Raw genomic sequence first — 22,209 nt, 5'->3', positions numbered from 1 at the left:
TCACCGCAATCTCTGCCTCCCTGGTTCAAGTGATTCTTCTGCCTCACCTCCCAAGTAGCTGGGATTACAGGCCTCTGCCACCACACCCAGCTAATTTTTGTATTTTTAGTAGAGATGGGACTTCACCATATTGGCCAGGCTGGTCTTGAACTCCTGACATCATTATCCATCTGCCTTGGCCCCTCAAAATGCTGGGATTACAGATGTGAACCACCACACCCGGCTGAGAAGATTTTTTTTCTGTGCAGCCTGGGGAGGCAGACCCACATCAAGAAAGTGGATGAAGGCTGGACATGGTGGCTCACACCTGTAATCCCAGTGCTTTGGGAGGTTGAGGTGGGTGTATCACTTGAGCACAGGAGTTCAAGATCAGCCTGGGCAACATAGTGAAACACTGTCTCTACAAAAAGTACAACAATTAGCCAGGTATGGTAGCATATGCCTGTAGTCCCAGTTACTCAGGAGGCTGAGGTGGGAGGAATGCTTGATCCTGGAAGTTTGAGGCTACAGTGAACCATGATGGCGCCACTGCCCTCCAGCCTGAGCGACAGAGCAAGATCCTATCTCAGAAAAAAAAAAAAAGTGGATGGAAGTTAATGTAAGGAGGAACTTTCTAACTGAGGAATGTTAATTAGTGGAAGGCACCTCCTGGGGGAGTGAGCTCATGCCACCTGAGTACATCAGCAGAGACTTGCACACTCAAGGGTGTGGTTTTGAAGGTGCAAGAATTGTGTGGGGATTGGACTTGGTGACAGCCGCCTCTGAGATTCCGAGGTTCCGTGTTTGGGGGCAGTAAGCTCTGGAATCCCCTGCTATTTGACCTTCAGCGAATCTCCTATGCTAGAAGAGTATCTGACCTTTTCCAGGGAGTGGAATGGGGTGACCAATTGCCAGCTTATGCCAGGAGAGCATGAGCCCTCTGCCCACCTGGGCTTCATGACAGTCAGGCCTTGGCATTCATGATCTCATTGTGGCCTCCCAACACTCATGTCGAGTTAAGGAGACTGTGGCTCTGAGAGGTACAGTAACTTGCCAAGGTCACATGGCTAGCAAATGGCAGAGCCTGGATTCAGGCCAGGACGCCTGGTTTCTAAGCAGAGCAGGGGAGACAGATGCTGCATGAGCTGAGCAACCTCTCAGAGCCCTCCCGTGTGGCTGGCACCCCATCCCTTAGGCACCTCCCAGGGGAACAGCCTGGCTAATAGACATCTTTAATAGATAGGGTGATCCAGGCAGGAGAGGAGTCCTATTGAGGGGAGTAGTATCATGGGTGGGTGGGATAGGCTGTGTGCTTTCACTGTTTCTAATAGGTTAGGGGAAAGCCAGGTTCGATGGAGGAGGAAAGAAGGAGGTTGCGGCCAGAAAACCTGTGGCTGCTTGGCCTGGCCCCAGTGGAGTTGCTGTGACGCTGCTGGTCACAGCTTCTCTGCTCTGTGTGGACCTCCCTGTGGCTCTCATGTGGGGTCAGCCAGCTCTACCCTGGGCTACTCTCTGGACCTCTGTTTCCCACCTATAGAACAGGGTGGTGATGCAATACCTCCTCTGTAAGAATTCTTCCAGCTCTGAGAGTCCATGAATTCAGAGCCTCGCTGGCAAGATGCCTAGAAAGACTGTCCCTGGAGACAGACTCAGCATGCCATGGCCAGTGCTAATGAGGGCAAGGGAGGGGAGGGCAGGGTCAGATTCCTCAAGAACTAATTAGCTTCCCACAGTAGGGAGGAAAGGGGTGATGGAGGGAGGAATTTTCTTAGCCACTGATGTTGCTTCTGACCCTGGTCACGAGCTGATCCATCCACCTGTCTGTCAAGGCGTTTGTTCATGCATCCTTTGTTCATTAATTATTCAATAATTATAAATTGAGCACCAACTGTGTGCCAGCTGGGCATTGGGGATACAAAGAGAAATGGTTGCCTATAGTGATCTTATAGATTAATAGGGGACTGAATTCAGCCTGATCTCAGGACCTCAAGTCCCAGACTGACCCCTGACCCCTGATGACCTTGTTCCTGCTCCTTATGTCCCAAAGAGACCTTTTGGGATGAGCAGACAGCTTGAGCATGGGCTGGAGACCCCAGAAAGAACAGTTCTGGCTCCAGCTTTGTCACCCTTGGCTTTGCAGCCTTGGGGCATTTCCTTATATATCTCTGAACCTCCGTTTCTTCTTCTGAAAAACACAGGCAAGCAATGCTTGTCTCATTGTGGTTTTGTGCAGATAAAATAAAAGAATGCAATGTTCTAGAGTAGTCGTTGGTGAAACTAGCTCAATTTGTTACTTTTGTAGTGTTAAAGGATGTGAATTTTAAAATGATTATTTAAGTAAAAATGGGAAGAAATCCTAGGAGGAGATAGAATAATGACACAAACAGTGGTTACCTGAATGTGATATGGAGTAATCGGGGATGGGGTGACACTTTTTACTGTATATCTTTTTATGTTTTAATTTTTAGGGCCAGATATGGTGGCTCATGCCTATAATCTCAGCATTTTAGGAAGCCAAGGCCAGAGTATCACTTGGGCCCAGGAGTTTGAGACCAGCCTGGGCAGCATAGCGAGACCCCTTCTCTACAAAAAATACAAAAAAAAAAAATTGGCTAAGCGTGGTGGTGCACACTGATGATAGTCCAGCCATTTGGGAAGCCGAGGTGGGAGGATGGCTTGAGCCCAGGAGGTTGAGGCTGCAGTGAGCTATGATGGTGCTACTGCATGCCAGCCTGGGCAACAGAGCAAGACCCTGTCTCAGAAAAGTAAAAATAAAATAAAAATGAATGAATAAATAAATTTTTAGATCATGTGAATGTATTACCTACTCTAAAAAGGGGAAATATTAGTGACATCTCTATAAAATCAAAGCACATGCCTGTAATCCCAGCACTTCGAGGGACTGAGGTGGGCGGATCACTTGAGCCCACCTGAGTTTGAGACCAGCCTAAGCAACATGGTGAAACCCTGTCTCTACAAAAAAAACATTAGCCGAGTATGGTGGCACACATCTGAAGTCCCAGTTACTTGGGGAGCTGAGGCAGGAGAATCACTTGATCCCAGGACATGAAGGCTGCAATGAGCTGAGATCTCATCACTGCACTCCAGCCTGGGTGACAGAGTGAGACACTGTCTCAAAAAAATAAATAAATACAAATTAAAAAAAATTAAACCAGACAGTGGTTTATTAAAATATTTTTGTTTAAAAAAATTAGAGCACATTCCTATACTATAAGTCTGAAAGTATAAAGGGCCCTAAGGAGGGCACACAGAAAATATTCTGGGGGTTCATTTGTGCATTCAGCAATATCTACTGAGTGCCACTGTATGACAGGTGCTGTTCTAGGAGCTGCTGTTACAGTGATAAACAAGTCAGGTGGCTGGGTGTGGTGGCTCACGCCTGTAATTCCAGCACTTTGGGAGGCCAAGGCGGGTGGATCATCTGAGGTCAGGAGTTTGAGACCAACCTGGCCAACATGGTGAACCTCCATTTCTACTAAAAATACAAAAAGTAGCTGGGCATAGTGGCGCATGCCTGTAATCCCAGCTACTTGGGAGGCTGAGGCAGGAGAATCACTTGAACCCAGGAGGCGGAGGTTGCAGTGAGCCGAGATTGCGCCACTGCACTCTAGCCTGTGTGACAAGAGCGAAGAAACTCCTTCTCAAAAAAAACAAAAAACAAAAAAACAAAAAAACATGTCAGGCAAGGTCATCGCCCCTTGGAGCTATGCTCTAGGCGAGGAGGTGGATAATAGAGAGGAAAACATAAAGATCATTTCAACTTGGTGAATGCTATGGAGGAAACAAAACAGATTGGGATAGGAGAAGGAAAGGTGCCTCCAGAGAGGGGACATTCCAGCTGAGACTTGAGTGGCAAGAAGGAACCAGCATGGACTGCTACCTGGGAAAAGATTATTCCAAGCAGAGGGAGCAGCAAGTCCAAAGGCCCTGGGGCAGGAACATACTTGGCATTTTCAAGGAAGAGAAAGCAAGCCAGTGTGGCAGAGGCTAGTGAGAGAGGAGAAGGCGGTGGGGAGGAGCCAGGGACACGGAGGGACTTCTAGGGTAAGGTGTTTGTACTCAGTTTGGTAAAGTGCTGTATCAGCAACTGTCAGGGGGAATCCAAATCAGGGACCAGTTAATCCTGAGAGGATAATCAGAGTGGCGTAGAGGCGGTGGCATTTGAGTTGGGCCATGAAAGGTAGGTCAGGGCTGATTACGAAGTGAGCTAATTCTAAGAAACAGCGAGTGACAATTAAATTCCAGAAGAAGAGATCCTGTGTAGGAAGGGCCGAGGCGACCATCTCGGTCTGCCTGTCTGTCTGTGCACCCCTGTGTCACTGCATTCCTGTTTGCTAACTGGGCTTCTGTCCCTCCCCGCAGCGTTGGGCCAGAGCACTAGCCTCACGGAGAAGGATCTGAAAGAGGCCAAGGCGCGGAGCCAGCAGATTGCAGCCCAGCTGACCACCCCTCCCAGCTCCAATTCCCGTGGCGTCCAACTCTTCAACAGGCGCCGGCAGAGGGTGAACGAGTTCACCTTGGAGAGCCACGGCCAGAGGGGACAGAAGCCCAGCCAGGAGTCCCTCAAAGTGCTCCCTGAAAGCCCCCCAGGCCATGCCCCGGGGCTCAGCCTGAGTTCCACCTCGCTGCCAGAGCCAGGCCCTCCACGGCACCCCAATCCCCAGAGCCCCGACAGCGGGGTCCCTGGCCACAGCATGGAGGGGTACTCAGAGGAGGCTAGCTTGCTGCGGCACCTGGAGAGGGTGGCCAGTGAGGAGGAAGAGGTGCCACTGGTGGTTTATCTAAAGGAGAACGCAGCACTGCTGACAGCCAATGGGCTCCACCTGTCCCAAAACCGAGAGGCCCAGCAGTCCTCACCGGCCCCACCTCCAGCTGAGGACCACAGCCCTGCTGCAGATGTCAACCAAAACCTTGCCTCGCCCAGTGCCACGCTCACCACACCAGTTTCTAACAGCAGCCACAACCCGCCAGCCACCGATGTCAATCAGAACCCACCGGCAACTGTCGCTCCACAGAGCCTGCCACTCTCTAGCATCCAACAGAATTCCTCAGAGGCCCAACTCCCATCCAATAGCACAGTGCCTGCTTCCAAACCCAGCACCCTGTGTGCTGACGGGCAACCCCAGGCACCGGCTGAGGAAGTGAGGTGCAGCACACTCCTAATTGACAAGGTATCAACTCCAGCTACCACCACCAGCACCTTCTCCAGAGAAGCTACGCTCATCCCCAGCTCCAGGCCCCCAGCCTCAGATTTCATGTCCAGTTCCCTACTCATTGACATCCAGCCCAACACCCTGGTGGTGTCAGCAGATCAAGAGATGTCTGGGCGAGCAACTGCCACCACACCCACCAAGGTCTACAGTGAGGTCCACTTCACACTGGCCAAGCCCCCATCAGTGGTCAACAGGACGGCCAGGCCTTTTGGGATCCAGGCGCCAGGGGGCACCAGCCAGATGGAGAGGAGCCCCATGCTAGAGAGACGACATTTTGGAGAGAAGGCTCCGGCTCCCCAGCCCCCCAGTATCCCAGACAGGAGTCCCCGGCCACAGAGACACATAATGTCCCACAGCCCCATGGTGGAAAGGAGGCTGATGGGGCAGCGAAGCCCGGCCTCAGAGAGACGCCCCTTGGGGAACTTCACCGCACCCCCGACCTACACTGAGACCTTGTCCACAGCCCCTCTGGCTTCCTGGGTGAGGTCTCCTCCCTCATATTCTGCCCTGTACCCCAGCTCCGACCCCAAGTCTTCTCATCTGAAGGGCCAGGCTGTTCCTGCCAGCAAGACAGGCATTCTGGAGGAGTCGATGGCCCGCCGGGGCAGCCGCAAATCCATGTTTACCTTCGTGGAGAAGCCCAAGGTGACCCCGAATCCAGACCTGCTGGATCTGGTACAGACAGCGGATGAGAAGCGGCGGCAGAGGGACCAGGGGGAGGTAGGCGTGGAGGAGGAGCCCTTCGCACTGGGGGCCGAGGCCTCCAACTTCCAGCAGGAGCCAGCACCTCGCGACAGGGCCAGCCCCGCGGCGGTAGAGGAGGCGGTCCCAGAGTGGGCCTCCTGCCTCAAGTCACCCCGCATCCAGGCCAAGCCGAAGCCCAAACCCAACCAGAACCTCTCCGAGGCCTCTGGGAAGGGGGCTGAGCTCTATGCCCGCCGCCAGTCACGGATGGAGAAATATGTCATCGAGTCTTCAAGTCATACACCGGAGCTGGCCCGCTGCCCATCACCTACCATGTCCCTGCCTTCCTCCTGGAAATACCCCACTAACGCCCCCGGGGCCTTCCGAGTGGCATCCCGAAGCCCAGCCCGGACCCCGCCTGCCTCCCTCTACCATGGCTACCTGCCTGAGAACGGGGTCCTGCGCCCAGAGCCCACCAAGCAGCCGCCGTACCAGCTGCGGCCCTCGCTCTTTGTCCTCTCTCCTATCAAGGAGCCTGCCAAGGTCTCGCCAAGAGCTGCCTCGCCTGCCAAGCCCAGCTCCTTGGACCTGGTGCCCAACCTGCCCAAGGGGGCTCTCCCTCCGTCTCCTGCCCTGCCTCGGCCCTCCCGCTCCTCACCGGGCCTCTACACCTCCCCCGGCCAGGACAGCCTGCAGCCCACTGCTGTGAGCCCTCCCTACGGCGGTGACATCTCCCCTGTGTCTCCCTCCAGGGCATGGTCTCCCCGAGCCAAGCAGGCCCCCAGGCCCTCCTTCTCTACCCGGAACGCCGGGATTGAGGCTCAGGTGTGGAAGCCTTCCTTCTGCTTCAAGTAACGAACCCCACTGGGGTCCCACTGCCGGTCAAGTTCCCCTCCTTGAGGGCCAGATGGAGAGCAGACGTGGCAGGAAATGGCACAGAGCTGAGTGAGGAGAATGGGGAGTCCATGGTTCAAGGTCAGATGCGGCCACCAGCTGGCTTTGTGACCTTGGGCAAGTCGCCTCCCCTCTCTGAGCTGAAGCTGCCCCTCCCCTACTACAACGGGGGTCGGACTCCGTGTCTGAGTGGGGAGGAGGGTCATGGAGAGAGAACTGTCTGGCAGCCCTGATGCGGTAGAGGGGCATCCACTGGCCTTTGTGAGCTGTAGGGATGCAGCGTCTGATGCCAGCGTCTTGCTGGAGGAGTGGCCTAGAAGGGGATCCTAACAGGGACTTCTGGAGCAGACAGAGCCTGCCAGTGCCTGTGGAGTCAGCCAGCCAAGGGTCTGCCTCCTCAGCTGCCCCAGTGGGGGCCTCCCTCCTGAGGCTCAAGCTCCTGGCATCTTTCTTCCTATCGCTGGATTCTCACCTCCACGGGCCTGTCTCTTCTGCCTCTGCCTTCTGGACACCGTTTCCTCTCCGCTGCTTCAGAGAGCTTTGCCTCGCCTCCGCCTGCGCTCCTCTCCGGGGTCCTTCTGCTGGCTGCGGACTCAGCCCACCACTGCTGTCTGACGCTTTTCTTCCTGCCCCCTCCGAGGCCTGGCTCTGTTTTAGGGAGACCACTGGGCCCAGGCCTCAGCCCCAGTTCTTCCTGGCTTGCTGTCACTGCTGTAGGGGTGGGGGACGTCCCAGGGGATCCCCAGGAGAGCCCTGTAGGAGGCTGTGCAGATGTGGGTGTGCCACAGGGAGGGTGGCCCCTAGCCATGTATCCATTGGCTGTTTTGGCTTCAGATTCAACCAAGATCTGCCTGACTAAAAGAAGCCACCTCAGTGCACTGGAACGGGGCCCAGGGGGAGGCAGGAGAGGAGGGTTCTGGTCCCATGTCACCCTCCCATTTGCTGTGTGACTTTGGCCCACTCACGTTCTCTCTTTGGGCCTCAGTTTTATCATTTATACAAAGAGGGCTTTTCTAGCTGTAACAATCTGTGAGGATTGAGAGGATAGGCTGGTTCTTTGAAGGAAGACCTTGTAAGTGACAAGACAGTCCCCTGGGAAGAAAGAGAAAGGAAATGGGCTATTGCCAAAGGACAGGTGGCGTTAGATGGCTGTGAGGGTGACCTGGTGAAGGAAGGGTTGGAATGAGCTGCTGCAAGAGGCCAAGGGATGCCTGGGCTGGGCTGGGCTGGGCTGGCTCAGGCTCAAGATTGCCTGGGGACAGTGGGAGCACCAGCAGGACCTAGGGCAAGGCATAGCAGTGCAGTGGGAAGGGACAGAGGAGACCTTAGAGTTTTGAGGAAAATCTGGGACTTGAAACCTGGATTCTAACAGACCAACTGCATGTGTGTCTGTAGGTCTCAGTTTCCACATTCATACAGTGAGAGTGTTAAGTCAGGTAGCTGGAGACTCCCCGTCACCTCTGACACTTTTAGAGGTGATATGATACAGCCCCCGACCAAACCAGGCTTTGTGGGGGGTGAGAGAATACAGACATAAGTGGCAGGATTCAGATGGAAGCTTCGCAAGGCTGGGGGCCGAGGACCACCCACTTCTCTTTCCCAGTCCTATTTCTGGGCTCCCCAGTGGGGCAAGGGGTGGTGGAGGCGGTGCCCATGCTGGGCTGAGCCTGCAGTTTTTGTGAGCTCTGGGCTTGTCTCCATGGAAACAGGGGTGCCTTCTTAGTGAGCTCATTTCACACAAATCAAGGGGGTATGCATGGGGGAGTTGTGAGTGAGCTCAGCTCCTTCAGGCCTGGCCCCTCCCAGAACAGAGTGAAGCCCCTGCCCTGGACCCCTGCTCCCTTCGACCCTTGAGGGCCATCAAATGGAAGAGCCCACCCTTCATTCTGCAGCTCCTGCGGCCAGGCTGAGCTCTGCCCCCAACTTTGTTTTCTCTCATATTCTCAATACACTCTGCCTCAAATCCGTCTTGCTTCTTTCTTTCTTCCGTGCTGCTAGGGGTCAGGGTTCCCTTCCTCCTCCCTGATTCTAGCCTGGGAAGTGGAGTGGGCCTGCTCAATTACTGTGCGTGAAAGTGTGGCTGTGTCCTGCGTGCTGCCTGCATCTGCTGTATGTCTGGTTCTGCACGGGTACAGACGTGTGCTGGCTTGGAAGTGAGGCCTTCCTCTCTACAGCACTCAGGGAGCCAGAATCCTGTGCAAATAGCCACCTTTTGTTCTTTCCTTCCCTCAGAGTTTGGCCAAAAACACTGTAGAGGATTTTTGGGGAAAATGCACTACCTCTTCTGGTTCAGGTTTGTTTGGGTTCTTTACAAGTGGAATAGAAATGCCTCTAGCCAGCATTCGTTCTCCAGTTCCCTCAGTCCCTCCCTCCTCTCTATTATCTACACGTGGCCATTTCCCACTTTTGCCATTGTTTTCACTGTCTGGATCCTGAAAGCATGGAGTTTTTGCCCCTGGTGGGGAGGAAAGAACTGCCATAGAGGGTCAGGAGAACTGGGTTCTAACCCCAGGTCTGCATCTGATTCGTGTGTGACCTCAGACAACCTCTTCCAATCTCTGGGCCTCAGTTTCCCCTTCTGTGCAGTGAAAGGATTACAGAAGGTGGTATGGGAGCCCCGTTTGGTCTCTGACAGTCCAGGTTTGACTGTGTTCTACTTACGCATTCACCTCACACACGTGCCCTGCTTTGGGTCTGGGGTTGGGGTGAGCGGATGCTACTTTTTGAATTTTCACCCACCGCATTCCCAAGGAGCTCTGGTGTGCATGGTGCATTGAACAGTCTGTCAGAAAGTGAAGAGTTCTGATTTCCTGCAGCCTTTTCCTATTGTGCACACTCCCCACTCCAAACATACACACAGAGTCAGTGCCCAGGCATGGCTGTTAGAGTGAGGTCAGGTTCTGGCCCATCTCCAGATATGAGGAGCTGCCTACCACTGCCCTCAACATTCAACCCCATTTGAGCCTTTCTGTTTTGTAGTCTTGGCTGAATCGTTCCTTCCACTTATTGGCCCCAGCATTCCCCTTGTGGTCACCAAAGGGAGAAACAATGCTTTAGAGATTTTTAGGTGGTTATCATAGCTCTCCTGCACAGCCTACTCTCCTGGCTGAAGACCCCAGGTTCCTCTGCCTTGGGTGGTTACTGACTGGCTTGGGTCATGAACTCTAGGCCCCACCTCCCTGCTCAGGGTGGCACTGTGGTCAGGTGTTGGGTCATGCCAGAGCCCACCCTGATTTGGCATTTGGCCCTAGAGCTGGGACCTCCCTCCCAGCTCCTCTCCCTAAACTGTGGAGTCTGCCCTCTCTGACCAGGCTGACTGGGATGTTTCATAGACACAGAGAAGCTCCCAGTGTTCTCTGGCTCATGTATACACAATTCTGACCCTGGGAGGAAAAGAGTGTGATCCCAGGCTGAGCCTTAACTTTCAGCTTGATGACTGGGAGCTTGGATGTCCCTAGGGTGTCTCTAAGGGTCACTCTAGCATTAGCATCCCATGAAAAATGTCCTGCTCAGGCTGTTGTATAACATTCCCCTTTAGTTTAAAGGGCTCCAATTTAGAGTCTGGGCTCATCTAGCAGCTGCTACATTCTGTTTGGATAAAACATACAATTAGTGTCTATTTCCTTTGGATTGGAAGGAATTAGAAGACCCTCAGTTGGATGAGAGGATGACTGGCTTGGTTATGGCTGATCACTGATTGGATGAAAGAATAAATCTTTGGATGGTTCTAGATTTTGATTGGGTAGGAAGCATGGAATGGCCTGGCTAGCTCTGAACTGTGGTGGATGACTGCTAGTGAATTTGGATTGGATTGAATGGCAAGGTGGACTGGTTATTGCTGGAATCTGATTGGGTGAACAGTTGGAAAGTTCAGGAGATACATGTTAGGCAGGGATTCCCAAGCCCTCCACTTTCAAACCAGTTCAAACTGCTTAAACATGTAGGCTTTGAGCCGCACACACACACACACACACACACACACACACACACACACACTTCCCGGTGGGGCAGAACACACTAGATTGTTATTTATACCTCTGAGCTTCATTTTAATCATTTGTAAAATGGGTGTGATAATGCTAGTTACCTCACTAGTCTGTTGTGAAAACCTAATGAGATAAAGGATGAGAACAAAGTTTGTAGACTGAAAGTCCTTAAGTACATAGGAAACAGGTATGGCCGTGCATTGCCAACCAGTGCTTCATAGCCTCCAAGCTGTTCACCATCTTGGCCTCTCCAAAACCACACTCCCCTCCCCATGCTGTGAAGAAGCTCAGTGAGGGGCATGTGCTGCTGTTGGGCATGTGCATGACCCAACTTCCTTTTGAATTTCCATCTGTCAGGAGGATCTTCCTCCCTGCTTGGGTATCCAAGGAAAGATGAGGAAGTGACCATGGCGACATGGCAAGGGGTTTGGGGCTGAGAGGGTCTTTCCCTAAGTCCAACTTTAATAATAGTCAGCTGGGCTCAGTGGCTCACGCCCGTAATCCCAGCACTTTGGGAGGCTGAGATGTGTGGATTACCTGAGGTCAGGAGTTGGAGACCAGCCTGACCAAAATGGAGAAACCCCGTCTCCACTAAAAATACAAAATTAGCCGGGCGTGGTGGCACATGCCTGTAATCCCAGCTACTCCAGAGGTTGAGGCAGGAGAATCACTTGAACCCAGGAGGCGGAGGTTGCGGTGAGCTGAGATTGTGCCATTGCACTCCAGCCTGGGCAACAAGAGCAAAACTCCATCTTAAAAAAATAATAATAATGGTCAATATTTTTACATTTTAATTTTGAATAGGTAATACATTCATACGATTCGGAAATCTAAACTTATATAAAAAGTAATATATTAAAAAGTCTTATTCCCATCTCCCTGCCCCAGCCTACTCTTCTGGTTGAAGAGCCAGGTTCCCCTGCCTCAGTAGTTGTTGACTGGCTTGGGTCATGAGCTCTAGGCCCCACCTCCCTGCTCAGGTGACACTGTGGTCAGACGGGAGGACATACAGAGCCCACCCTGACTTGGCATTTGGCCCTGAGACACTAGCCTCAGCCTCTATCTAGTTCTTCCCATGTGGCCCTGGGTCCAGGACCTCCCTCCCAGCTCCTCTCCCTAAATCATGGGGAAACCGAAGCCTCCCTCAGCTAGCCTGACTGAAAGTTTCCTGGGATGTGCCACAAACAGAGCAACTCCCAGTGCCTCAGGCTGCATGCCCTGATCCTGTTCTCACCCCATTTCCTAACAGGTGACCACTTTGGTTAGTTCGCATGTATCTTTCTATATCCTTCTAGTAGTATTTTTTAAATTGAGACAGAGTCTCGCTGTGTTGCCCAGGCTGCAGTGCAGTGGTACGATCTCAGCTCACTGCAACCTCCGTCTTTCAGGTTCAAGCGATTCTCCTGCCTCAGCTCCCGCATAGCTGGCACATGCCACCATGCCCGCTAATTTTCGTATTTTTAGTAGAGACGGGGTTTCTCCATGTTGGCCAGGCTGGTCTCGAACTCCTGACCTCAGGTGATCCACCCACCTCGGCCTCCCAAAGTGCTGAGATTACAGGCGCGGGCCACAGCGCCAGGCCCTTCTAGCATTTCTTTATGGTAATCAACATCTATTGAGCACTTTCTTCCAAGGAATGTGCCGATATATGTAATGTTCTTTTCCATCAGTTATCTCATTTAACCCTCACAACAACCCTATAGGATTAAGTACTGTTGTTACACCCCATTTTACAGAAGCAGAAACTGAAGCCCAGAGGGGTGAAGGAACTTGCCCAAGCTCAGTTAGTAAGTTAAGGCGTCTCTCTCCAAAGCGAGTCTTAACACGGGAGCAGACACAAGACAGCGGGGGCTCTTCAAGCGTTCTGGGCTGAGTTTGGGCGCCTGCGTTTTATTGCAGGTACTACCTGACTTGGATCGGTGGTTTCCCTTCTCGGTGTAACAGACAAATCGGACTCCGTCCCTTCCTAAAGCCCGGTGTGGAGGAACCCAGCACTAATGATTGCCCCACCCTCTCTGCTCTCTCCCCAGGACCGCCGGGAGAGCCTGCCCACCTCCCCTCCCTGGACGCCGGGCGCGTCCCGGCCCCCCAGCAGCCTAGACGGCTGGGTAAGCCCGGGGCCGTGGGAGCCAAGCCGCGGGAGCAGTATGAGCAGCCCCCCGCCGCTGCCGCCACCGCCGCCCATGTCTCCCTCGTGGAGCGAGCGCTCAGTGTCCCCGCTGCGACCGGAGACCGAGGCGCGGCCCCCCAGCCGCCAGCTGCAGGCGCTTCTGGCGCGAAACATCATCAACGCGGCCCGGCGCAAGAGCGCCTCCCCGCGGTCGGCGGGCGCCGAGAGCCTGCGGCCCTTCTCCCCGCCAAGGGCACCGCCGCCGCCGCCCCCGCGCATGCGCTCGCCACAGCCCGCCCGCCCCGGCTCGGCTGCTCTGCTGGGGGCAGCCTTCGCGCCCATCCCGCGGAGCCCGCTTCCCGCCGGGCCGTCGTCCTGCACCAGTCCCCGGAGCCCGCTGCCCGCGCCTCCCAGGCCCTTCCTCTACCGCCGCTCGCCCACGGACTCCGACGTGTCCCTCGACTCCGAGGACTCCGGGGCTAAGTCTCCCGGCATCCTCGGCTACAATATCTGTCCCCGCGGGTGGAACGGCAGCCTTCGGCTGAAGCGTGGCAGCCTCCCCGCCGAGGCCTCCTGCACCACCTAGAGCCCCACCCCCGGCCCCACCCCGGGAGGACAGAGCCAGAAGAAGGCTCATCAGACCTGGGGGACCCAAAGGGTCTGGCCTCTTTGGGCAGCCCCAGAGCTGAGGGGTCAGCAGAGGAGAGCTCTGGGCTTGGGGATGGGTTAGGGACGCAAGCTTGAGTTCTAGCCCTTGCTGTCATTCAGCTGTTGTGTGACCCTGGGTAAGACTCTTCCTTGTTTGACCCTCAGCTTTCCCATCTGTTTAATGGTGGCTTTGGCCAAGACAATCCACAAACGTCAAAGTTCCCCTTCCCATCAATACACACACACTCTCTCTCTCTGTCTCTCTCTCTCTCTCTCTCACACACACACACACACACACACACACACACACACACATATACACGTTAGTGCCTTGGATGAAGCAGGGCAATGTGTATATGGACCCCTGGACTTGCTGCCTTCGGGGTTCCATACTCCTCCCTCCCCTCCTGGCTCTGCTCTCTGAAGTCTGGCAAGTGCAGTGTGTTGGGAAGATCCTAGGCCTATGTCCCATGTCCAGACACTGGCCTGACCATCCGGCTCCCTGGCACCAAGTCCTAGGCAGGAGCAGCTGTTTTCCATCCCTTCCCAGACAAGCACTATTTTTATCACAATGACCTTTAGAGAGGTCTCCCAGGCCAGCTCAAGGTGTCCCACTATACCCTCTGGAGAGAAGAGGCAGGAAAATTCTCCCTGGGTCCCTGTCATGCTACTTTCTCCACCCTGGTTCAGACTGTCCAGGACATCTTACCTGCAGCCACAAGAGAACTATAAGGCAGTGATTTCCCTTAGGCCCAGGACTTGGGCCTCCAGCTCATCTGTTCCTTCTGGGCCCATTCATGGCAGGTTCTGGGCTCAAAGCTGAACTGGGGAGAGAAGAGGTACAGAGCTACCATGTGACTTTACCTGATTGCCCTCAGTTTGGGGTTGCTTATTGGGAAAGAGAGACAAAGAGTTACTTGTTACGGGAAATATGAAAAGCATGGCCAGGATGCATAGAGGAGATTCTAGCAGGGGACAGGATTGGCTCAGATGACCCCTGAGGTCTCTTCCAGTCTTGAAATGCATTCCATGGTATTAGGAAGTGGGGGGTGGGTGCTGGTGGTGGGCTAGTTGGGCTTGAATTTAGGGGCCGATGAGCTTGGGTACATGAGCAGGCTGCTAGGTTAGGGTCTGCCTGTATTTCTGGCCCCCTTGGAAATGTCCCCTTCTTCAGTGTCAGACCTCAGTCCCAGTGTCCGTATCGTGCCCAGAAAAGTAGACATTATCCTGCCGCATCCCTTCCCCAGTGCACTCTGACCTAGCTGGTGCCTGGTGTCCAGTGACCTGGGGGAGCCTGGCTGTAGGCCCTCACTGATTCCCTAAACCTTGGTGGCTCTGATTCCAGTCCCCAGGTGGGACTCAGGGAGGAATATGGCTGAGTTCTGTAGTTTCCAGAGTTGGCTGGTAGAGCCTTCTAGAGGTTCAGAATATTAGCTTCAGGATCAGCTGAGGGGATGGAATTGGCTGAGGATCAAATGTATGTAGGTGAAAGGATAGCAGGATGTTGCTAAAGGTGATGGAGAGTATGGGTTTAGGACTGACTCACCCATCAGGGTGGTGTTAGATCTAGAACCCCCAAGTGAGGCTGGAGAGAGTTAAGGTCAGTATGAAAGATAGGGTTGGGACGGGGTGCTTTGGAATGAAAGTGTGACCTTGGAGTGCTCCTTGGGCCTCAGGAATGAGGACACAGCTCCTGCTGGTGTGAAGATGAGAAGGGGCTCTTACTCAGTTAATGATGAGTGACTATATTTACCAAAGCCCCCACCTGCTGCTGGGTCCCTTGTAGTGCAGGAGATTGGGGCTAAGGGCCCCTCCCAGAGAAGGGACACCATCAGGCCTCTGGCTGAGGCAGTTGCATAGAGGATCCACTTCTACCTGCATTTCCCAAAGGACTAGCAGGAGGCAGCCTTGAGAAACCCGCAGTTCCCAAGCCAGCCCCTGGCTGTTCTCTCATTGTCACTGCCTTCTCCCCAACCTCTCCTCTAACCCACTAGAGCTTGCCTGTGTCCTGCCTCTTGCCTCTTGTAGAATTCAGCTCTGGCCCTCAATAAATGCTTCCTGCATTCTTCTGCCTCCTGTGTCATTTTCAGCTGTGTCTGATGCCCTTCCCTTCTCCCCAAGCATGGAGCAGTCCATGGGACTCTGGGTGGCTGGGAATATTTGAGACACATGGGATGGGAGCTTGGGAAGAAGCAGCCATGGGGAGAGATGGGAACAACGGACAACTTGAGGCCATAGAAGTTCCTGGGTTGAAGTCCTGGTCCTGTCATGGATGAGCAAGGTGACCCTGGGTGAGCCCACTCCTTCTCCAGGCCTCAGTTTCCCCATCCATATAAAGGGGAGAATTGGTCTAGGTAATGTCTCAGGCAGTACTGTCCAGGCTCTGACCACAGAGCACTGTCACCAGAGTGGGCAGGGCCAAGCTGGGTCAGGGCTCTGTGCTCTGGGGCTGTTTCCTCATGGCAGATGGGGGTGCCAGGGCAGGAAAGGAGCCACTGTAAGAGGTCCCATCTGAGCCAGGAAGCCCTAGTTAAGCAAGGACTCAGGCCATGAGGCATCGTCTCCTGACAGGAGTGTCCTTTGGCCAGAGAAGGGGATTGTGGTCCTGTTCCCAGGTGAGGCTAAGCTTGCCCTAGGAACACATCTCACTCTTCCTCTCTAGAAGCTCAGGCCCACCGAGGGCTGGGAAGCTAAGGTCAGGGCGGTGGACAGCAGAACCCAGGCTTCTGATTTGAGAGGGTGTCAGAAATACGCTCCAGGATAGTCTGCCAGCATACAGACACAGGCGCTCCCCACCCTGTGCCCAGCCCATCCTTGCTAGACCCACCATTCCCCAGGAGTGGTGTGTGCCTTGGACCCAATCTTTATCTTCGGCTGGGGCCCCACCACAGCACGGTGTCCCACTGCCTACTGGTGATCTCATCCCAGTCCCCTGACACCTCAAACAAAGTTCATCCAAAACTGACCTCAGTGTCTACCCCTACCCCACCTGCTCCTCCTCTTCCAGTCACCCAAGCATGAAACAGGGGAGTGGGACTCCCTTTCCTCACCTCCCACATCCAATTCCTCACCAAGACCTGAGAGTTCTTCAAATACCCTTCAACTCCCTCTCCTCTCCATCCCCTTGTCACTGCTCTAATCCAGCCACCCCTAGTGACAGATCCTCGTGCCTCCAGTCTGGCCCCCTCCAACCCATTTCCCACATGGCAGCAAAGATATCTTTGGAAAATGCCAATCTGATCACTCCATTTCACCACTTTGATCTTGTCAGCAACCCTTTATAAACACAGTTTCCTTTTGAAAGCCTGCTGGGATCTGGCCCCTGCCCCCACTGTCTGGGCTAATCTCTCAGCACTGCCCTCAGCAATGGCTCTACTTGCCAACCCCCTACCATCTTTATAAGTGACATGTCCACGGCCTGCCATGCCCCTTCTCTGCCCAGTGAACTCCCACTCATCCTTCAAGGCCCAACTCCAGTGTGTCCTCCTCTGGGAAGCCTTCTCACCCCCTACTCCAGACTGAGCTGGTAACTCCCTCCCCTGGGCTCTCTTAGAGCCTTCCCCAAAGCTTGTTTACCCATCTGAATCTGACCTGGCTGAGCTCCTTGAAGACAGAGCCCTGCCTTATTTATTTTCAGTCCTTAGAGAGAGGCTCAGGGAATGTGAGAAGGTAGAGGGAGGGAGGGAGGAAGGGAGAAAAGAAGGCAGGCAGGAAGGAGACAGAAGAAGAAAGGCAGGAGAGAAAAAAGGAAGGAAGAAAAGGATAAGTCAAGCAAAGATATTGAGGAGCAATTCATTCATCCATCCATCTATCTATCCATCCATTCATTCACCTGGCAAATATCTACTGAGTTCCTGTCAGGCACCATTCTTGGCACTAAGGATTTAACAGTTAACAAGCGGAAGCTACCAGCAGCTGACCCTCAACATTTCCAGGTGACTTTGGTGCATGCATATGTGAGCGTGTGTGTACACGTGGGTGCAAGCCCTCTGTCGGCAAAGGCCTGTTGCCAGGGCACCTGTCTTCCCTAGGGTCTGGTGCTTTTAGCATCTGGCTCCAGCTCCTATTGCAGCCCGAAATAAGGCTGTGACCCATGGCAAGGCAGGAATGATTCTCATCAGCTGAAGCCAGAGCTGGCTGCAGGGGACACCCTGCTCGCTGCCTACCGACTGCTGACCGCTGACTGCCTACAGGGACACCACGCAACTCTCAGCTTCCCGACAGAGGTGTTAATCTTGGGGGTCTAAGATTCCCTCCTGCCCACTGTGGTCCCACTCTCTCAGGTACCAGCATCCTAGGGGAGCTTGGGGAACTCGGGGGAGTGGGCAGAGAAGATGAGCCAATCCCCAGAGCTCCTTCTCCAGGAGAGGAAGGGCCCTGCAGTAGATCTAGGGAGTTTGGAACCCCATGAAAGCCTAGATCCTGGTTTGGGAGGAGAGGAACTCTAAGCTCTAGGTTACCCTGCATTAAATGGGGAGGGTGTGGCTAGGATTAAAGGTGGGGAATAGGTAATGGCTCTGCTCAGGACTTTGGGATTTTTACGCAGTAGAGGGAAGCAGCTTCTCTGTCTGTAAAATGAGAGACCCTTCCCAGCGTCTGTGAATTTCTGTAAAGGGAGTGTTTATCAAGAAACAGATCTGTGGACTGTGGAATCCTAAACGGTCATGATCGAGGCATTCTCAGTCATCCCATGACCCTCATCCCCAAATGCATGTAGACACACTCATGTTTACCTACAGTTTTAGGGGGATTGTGAACACCCTAAAGCCCATCCATGTATCTCCATGATTTAGCCTAGCCCCCTAATGTTACAGAAGGGGGAACTGAGGTGCAGAGCTGCAGAGCTACTTGTTTGCAGTTACAGAGAAAGTCAGGGACACCCACTAGACTCCAGTTGCACAATGAGTGCCCACAGACCGAGGGCCCCTTGTGGGTGTTGGGGATACAGATGAAGGCAGATTGTTTTCTAAAGGAAGGAGTATAGAAAAATCCGGAGGCAAAGGAGAAGGGTACCAGGCTGGGTGGTCAGTCAAGGAGCTCAAGGGCTCTGCCTCTTCTCCAGAGAGCAAGTTAAGGGCTTTGGACCTCATTTGATTTGCAGATCTCTTCCAAGATTCCTTGAAAGTGCCATGAGATACAAATCGCGGGATGGAACAGGAGGGAGAGAAGGGATGAGGGAGAAAAGAACACCACAGAAGTTAGCCCAGTAATGGGGAGATGGGGAAGATGGGGGATGGTTCTCTCTGCTTGGTTGGACCAGCCTGTGCCCTCAAGCCTCAGGGCCAAGTGCCAGGGATGAGAGGGGCACACCAGCCTCACAGACCCCATTGCAGCCCCAGCCTAGCCCATGCTTCCTCTCCCCTAACTTAAACCTCCAACCTCTTTCAGTCGTGGAATAGGACTCTCCTGGGTCAACAGATGACAGTAGTCTGAGACCTTTGCCTGCCCCACCCGGATGCCCCTGGCACCTACTCTCCCTCTGATCAGGATGCCTGAGCTGGGAAAAGCCCCTAGAAACCACCCTTGAAGAGACAGTGCTTCCCTAGCAACACGAAAATAGATCTGTGCAAACTTGAGCACCTCCCTCTCATTCCCTGGGCCCCAGTCTCCTCTGCACAGAGACCCTGAAGGCTCTTCCAGCTCAGATATCCCTTGCTTGTGATTTTGGGCTGGTCTAAAGCTGTTCAGGACCGGGGCAGGGTGAACCAGGGATTGGAAGGAGGTCTGGGGAGAAATGGAGGCAGGCTGGTCCATTTATGGGGGTCTCTCCTCCACAGGATTATCCCCAAGGAGCAGAAGGGGCCAGTGATGGCTGCCATGGGGAACTTCACTGAACCAGGTAAGGTGATTCTAGCCTCATGCCTTCCTCAGACTCCATCTTTTCCTCGCTCCCAGGCTGCACTCACCCTGGCCTGCTGGCCCCAGGCCTGGGCAGACAGGTGTGAGCTCCAGGCCAGCCCTGAGGGAGTGCCCGTGGAATCTGCCGCCTCCGCTGGGAAGCTTCCTGAGGCACCGGGAGGGGTCTTGCCCATCTCTCCACAGACCCAGGAGCTGAGGCTGAGTGTCCCAGGCTGGGCGTTGGCTCTAAAATGACCCTGGCCCTGGCTTTATCTAAGGCCTCACCTCAGCCCCAAATTAAGCTCTGAAGACTCCGGTCCCAGTTCCAGCTCTACCTGTGGCTGCAAGCTCTGCACATACTTGCCCTTGCCTATTGCTCCTTGGGGTTCACCGAGGCCTCTGGATGGCCCAGGATGGCTGGGCCCCATGGCTCAGACAGGGGAGTGGAGAGAATGGAGCAGGGTGGGAAGAGCAGGCCGCCCATTTAGATACAAAACTTTTTACTTAAAAGCTGATTTATCCAATGAGTAAATCATTTTTATCATTTCATTTAAAAAGTTTAAATTCATTTTTATCAATTTTATAAGACCTCTTCAGGAACTCTTGATATAATTTTGGAATCTGTGTATTTGGTCTACTTTACAGGATTTCAGGTATTTTAAAAATTAATTTAGGGGCTGGACACAGAGGCTGATGCCTGTAATCCCAGCACTTTGGGAGGCTGAGGTGGAAGGACTGCTTGAGCCCAGGAGTTTGAGACCAGCCTGGGCAACATGGTGAGACTCCATCCCACAAAAAAAAAAATTAGCCAGGCATGGTGGCACATGCCTGTGGTCCCAGCTGCTTAGGAGGCTGACACAGAAGGATCGTTTGAGCCTAGGAGTTGGAGGCTATAGTGAGCTATGGTTGTGCCACTGCACTCCAGCCTGGGTGACAGAGTGAGACTCTGTCTCTTAAAAAAAAAAAAAAAAAATCAACTAAGTCAGAGCTCTTCAGCTTTATTGTGAATCATAATGATTTGATGTTGGTTAGGCATACAGATGCCCAGCATCTACTCCTGAGGATTCTGACTCAGGGGACCTGAGGTAGGACCTGTGCATTTGCCTTCAGCGTGCTAAGGAGTCAGTCATATTTCATGACTTTATATGTGGCATCCTTTTAACCTATTTTGTGTGTTCTTGCTTCCTCTTGTTGACGTCCAGTCTCTTCTCCCACCCTGATTTTGTAGCTAAAATATGCACATTCTATGCATATTGACGCTCTAACTAGAAGCATCAGGCAATGCATTCTCTTTTCTCTTGAGGAGTTAATTACAGACCCCCAAATATGGAGACACATCATTGATGCAAGATTTGAAATATATAACTTGTTGATTATTGCTAAGGTACTGACTAAAGAAAAGTAGGAAGAAAAAATAAATCTTATAATCTCACCACCTAAAGACAGCCACTGTAAAGTAAAAGTTATAAAAATGTTTACCATAATTGCATGTGTACTATGTGGCAGACACTTTGCTAAGAGAAAAGTATCCTTTATGCTTTGTGTCATTCCATCCCCACCACAACTCTGTAAATTAGATATTATCCTCATTTTGGGAATGAGAATATTGAGGCTCAGAAGAGCAGGTGGTCACATCTGGTAGGTGGTAGAGCTGCAATTTGACTCCAGGTCTCTGTCTCCAGAGCTATTTCCTTATTATATGGTTACAATGATAATACATCACTTTTTTTTTTTTTTTTTTTTTTGAGACGGAGTCTTGCTCTGTCGCCCAGGCTGGAGTGCAGTGGCGGATCTCAGCTCACTGCGGGCTCTGCCTCCCGGGTTCACGCCATTCTCCTGCCTCAGCCTCCCAAGTAGCTGGGACTACAGGCGTCTGCCACCTCGCCCGGCTAATTTTTTGTTATTTTTAGTAGAGACGGGGTTTCACTGCGTTAGCCAGGATGGTCCCGATCTCCTGACCTTGTGATCCACCCGTCTCGGCCTCCCAAAGTGCTGGGATTACAGGCTTGAGCCACCGTGCCCGGCCGATAATACATCACTTTTTAAAAAAATATCCATTTGCCATTGACTTGGCATACATTAGAAAAATTTGTTTAATTCAGACAAAACAGACATGAACAGCTTTGAAAGTGAAAGTTCATCATAATGGAACCATCTGGAGATAACCACTGTTAACATATTTATGTAAATTCTTCTTCTGTTCATATATGAATGTCTTTATATAAACATGCATACACATGGGCTAAATACTATATGCTATGTTCTTTGGCTTTTTTTTTTTCATTTAGCAGCATTCCATCCTAGTATGATTTATCTCAAGCCTTCCTTCCCCGTGCTTACCATCATTCCGCTGTTTGCACACGCCACGTGTATTTAAACATCCCCTGATGGTGGTCATGAGGGTTGTCTGCGGTGAGATCCTTCAGGGCAGAACCAGAGGAGGCTTGTGCAAGTGACCTATTGAGAGAGTGCTCTCGGGAGAGAAGGAGGAATGCAGCCTAGGGTGAGGTATTGCTGAGCGAGGGTGTGGGCTCAGCAGCTCTCCAGGTTCAGTGTGAGCCTGTGGGGAGCTCTCGAGCATGAATTCCTCCGCAAAATTCATCCCACCTGAGGCAAAGGCGCTGCGGCAGCATCTATTCCACTGGCAGTTCTTTGTAGAAGGTGGCAGTTTGAACTATTAGCTGTTGGCCGGGCGCGGTGGCTCGAGCCTGTAATCCCAGCACTTTGGGAGGCCGAGACGGGCGAATCACGAGGTCAGGAGAACGAGACCATCCTGGCTAACACAGTGAAACCCCGTCTCTACTAAAAAAAAAAAATACAAAAAACTAGCCGGGCG

At 52.9% G+C, this 22,209-nt stretch overlaps 2 protein-coding genes across 6 annotated transcripts in view; both read left to right on the top strand.

Annotated features, from left to right (window-relative positions):
• Nucleotides 1–15,608, top strand: part of SYNPO (synaptopodin) — a 59,615-nt gene extending 44,007 nt beyond the window's left edge. For 2 of the 4 annotated variants that reach the window (XM_011985330.1, XM_011985329.1), the window contains exons 2-3: nucleotides 4,363–6,722; nucleotides 12,808–15,608. In XM_011985330.1, coding sequence (XP_011840720.1) covers nucleotides 4,695–6,722; nucleotides 12,808–13,473 — 2,694 coding nt within the window. In that variant the 5' untranslated portion in view covers nucleotides 4,363–4,694 and the 3' untranslated portion in view covers nucleotides 13,474–15,608. Of the gene's footprint in view, nucleotides 1–4,362; nucleotides 10,627–12,807 lie in introns of those variants that run through there. The other 2 variants (XM_011985328.1, XM_011985327.1) reach the window with 1 other exon arrangement.
• Nucleotides 15,609–17,227: 1,619 nt separating this feature from the next.
• MYOZ3 (myozenin 3) overlaps nucleotides 17,228–22,209 on the top strand; it is a 19,360-nt gene continuing 14,378 nt past the window's right edge. Inside the window, exons 1-2 of one of the 2 annotated variants that reach the window (XM_011985326.1) lie at nucleotides 17,228–17,470; nucleotides 19,313–19,374. In XM_011985326.1, coding sequence (XP_011840716.1) covers nucleotides 19,344–19,374 — 31 coding nt within the window. In that variant the 5' untranslated portion in view covers nucleotides 17,228–17,470; nucleotides 19,313–19,343. Of the gene's footprint in view, nucleotides 17,819–19,312; nucleotides 19,375–22,209 lie in introns of both variants that reach the window. The other variant, XM_011985325.1, reaches the window with a different exon arrangement.

This window comes from Mandrillus leucophaeus, unplaced genomic scaffold, assembly GCF_000951045.1.
Source record: "Mandrillus leucophaeus isolate KB7577 unplaced genomic scaffold, Mleu.le_1.0 Scaffold282, whole genome shotgun sequence".
Classification (NCBI taxonomy): Eukaryota; Metazoa; Chordata; class Mammalia; order Primates; family Cercopithecidae; genus Mandrillus; species Mandrillus leucophaeus.
Note: the sequence above shows the minus strand (reverse complement) of the source record. Positions and strands in the feature narration are given on the sequence as shown.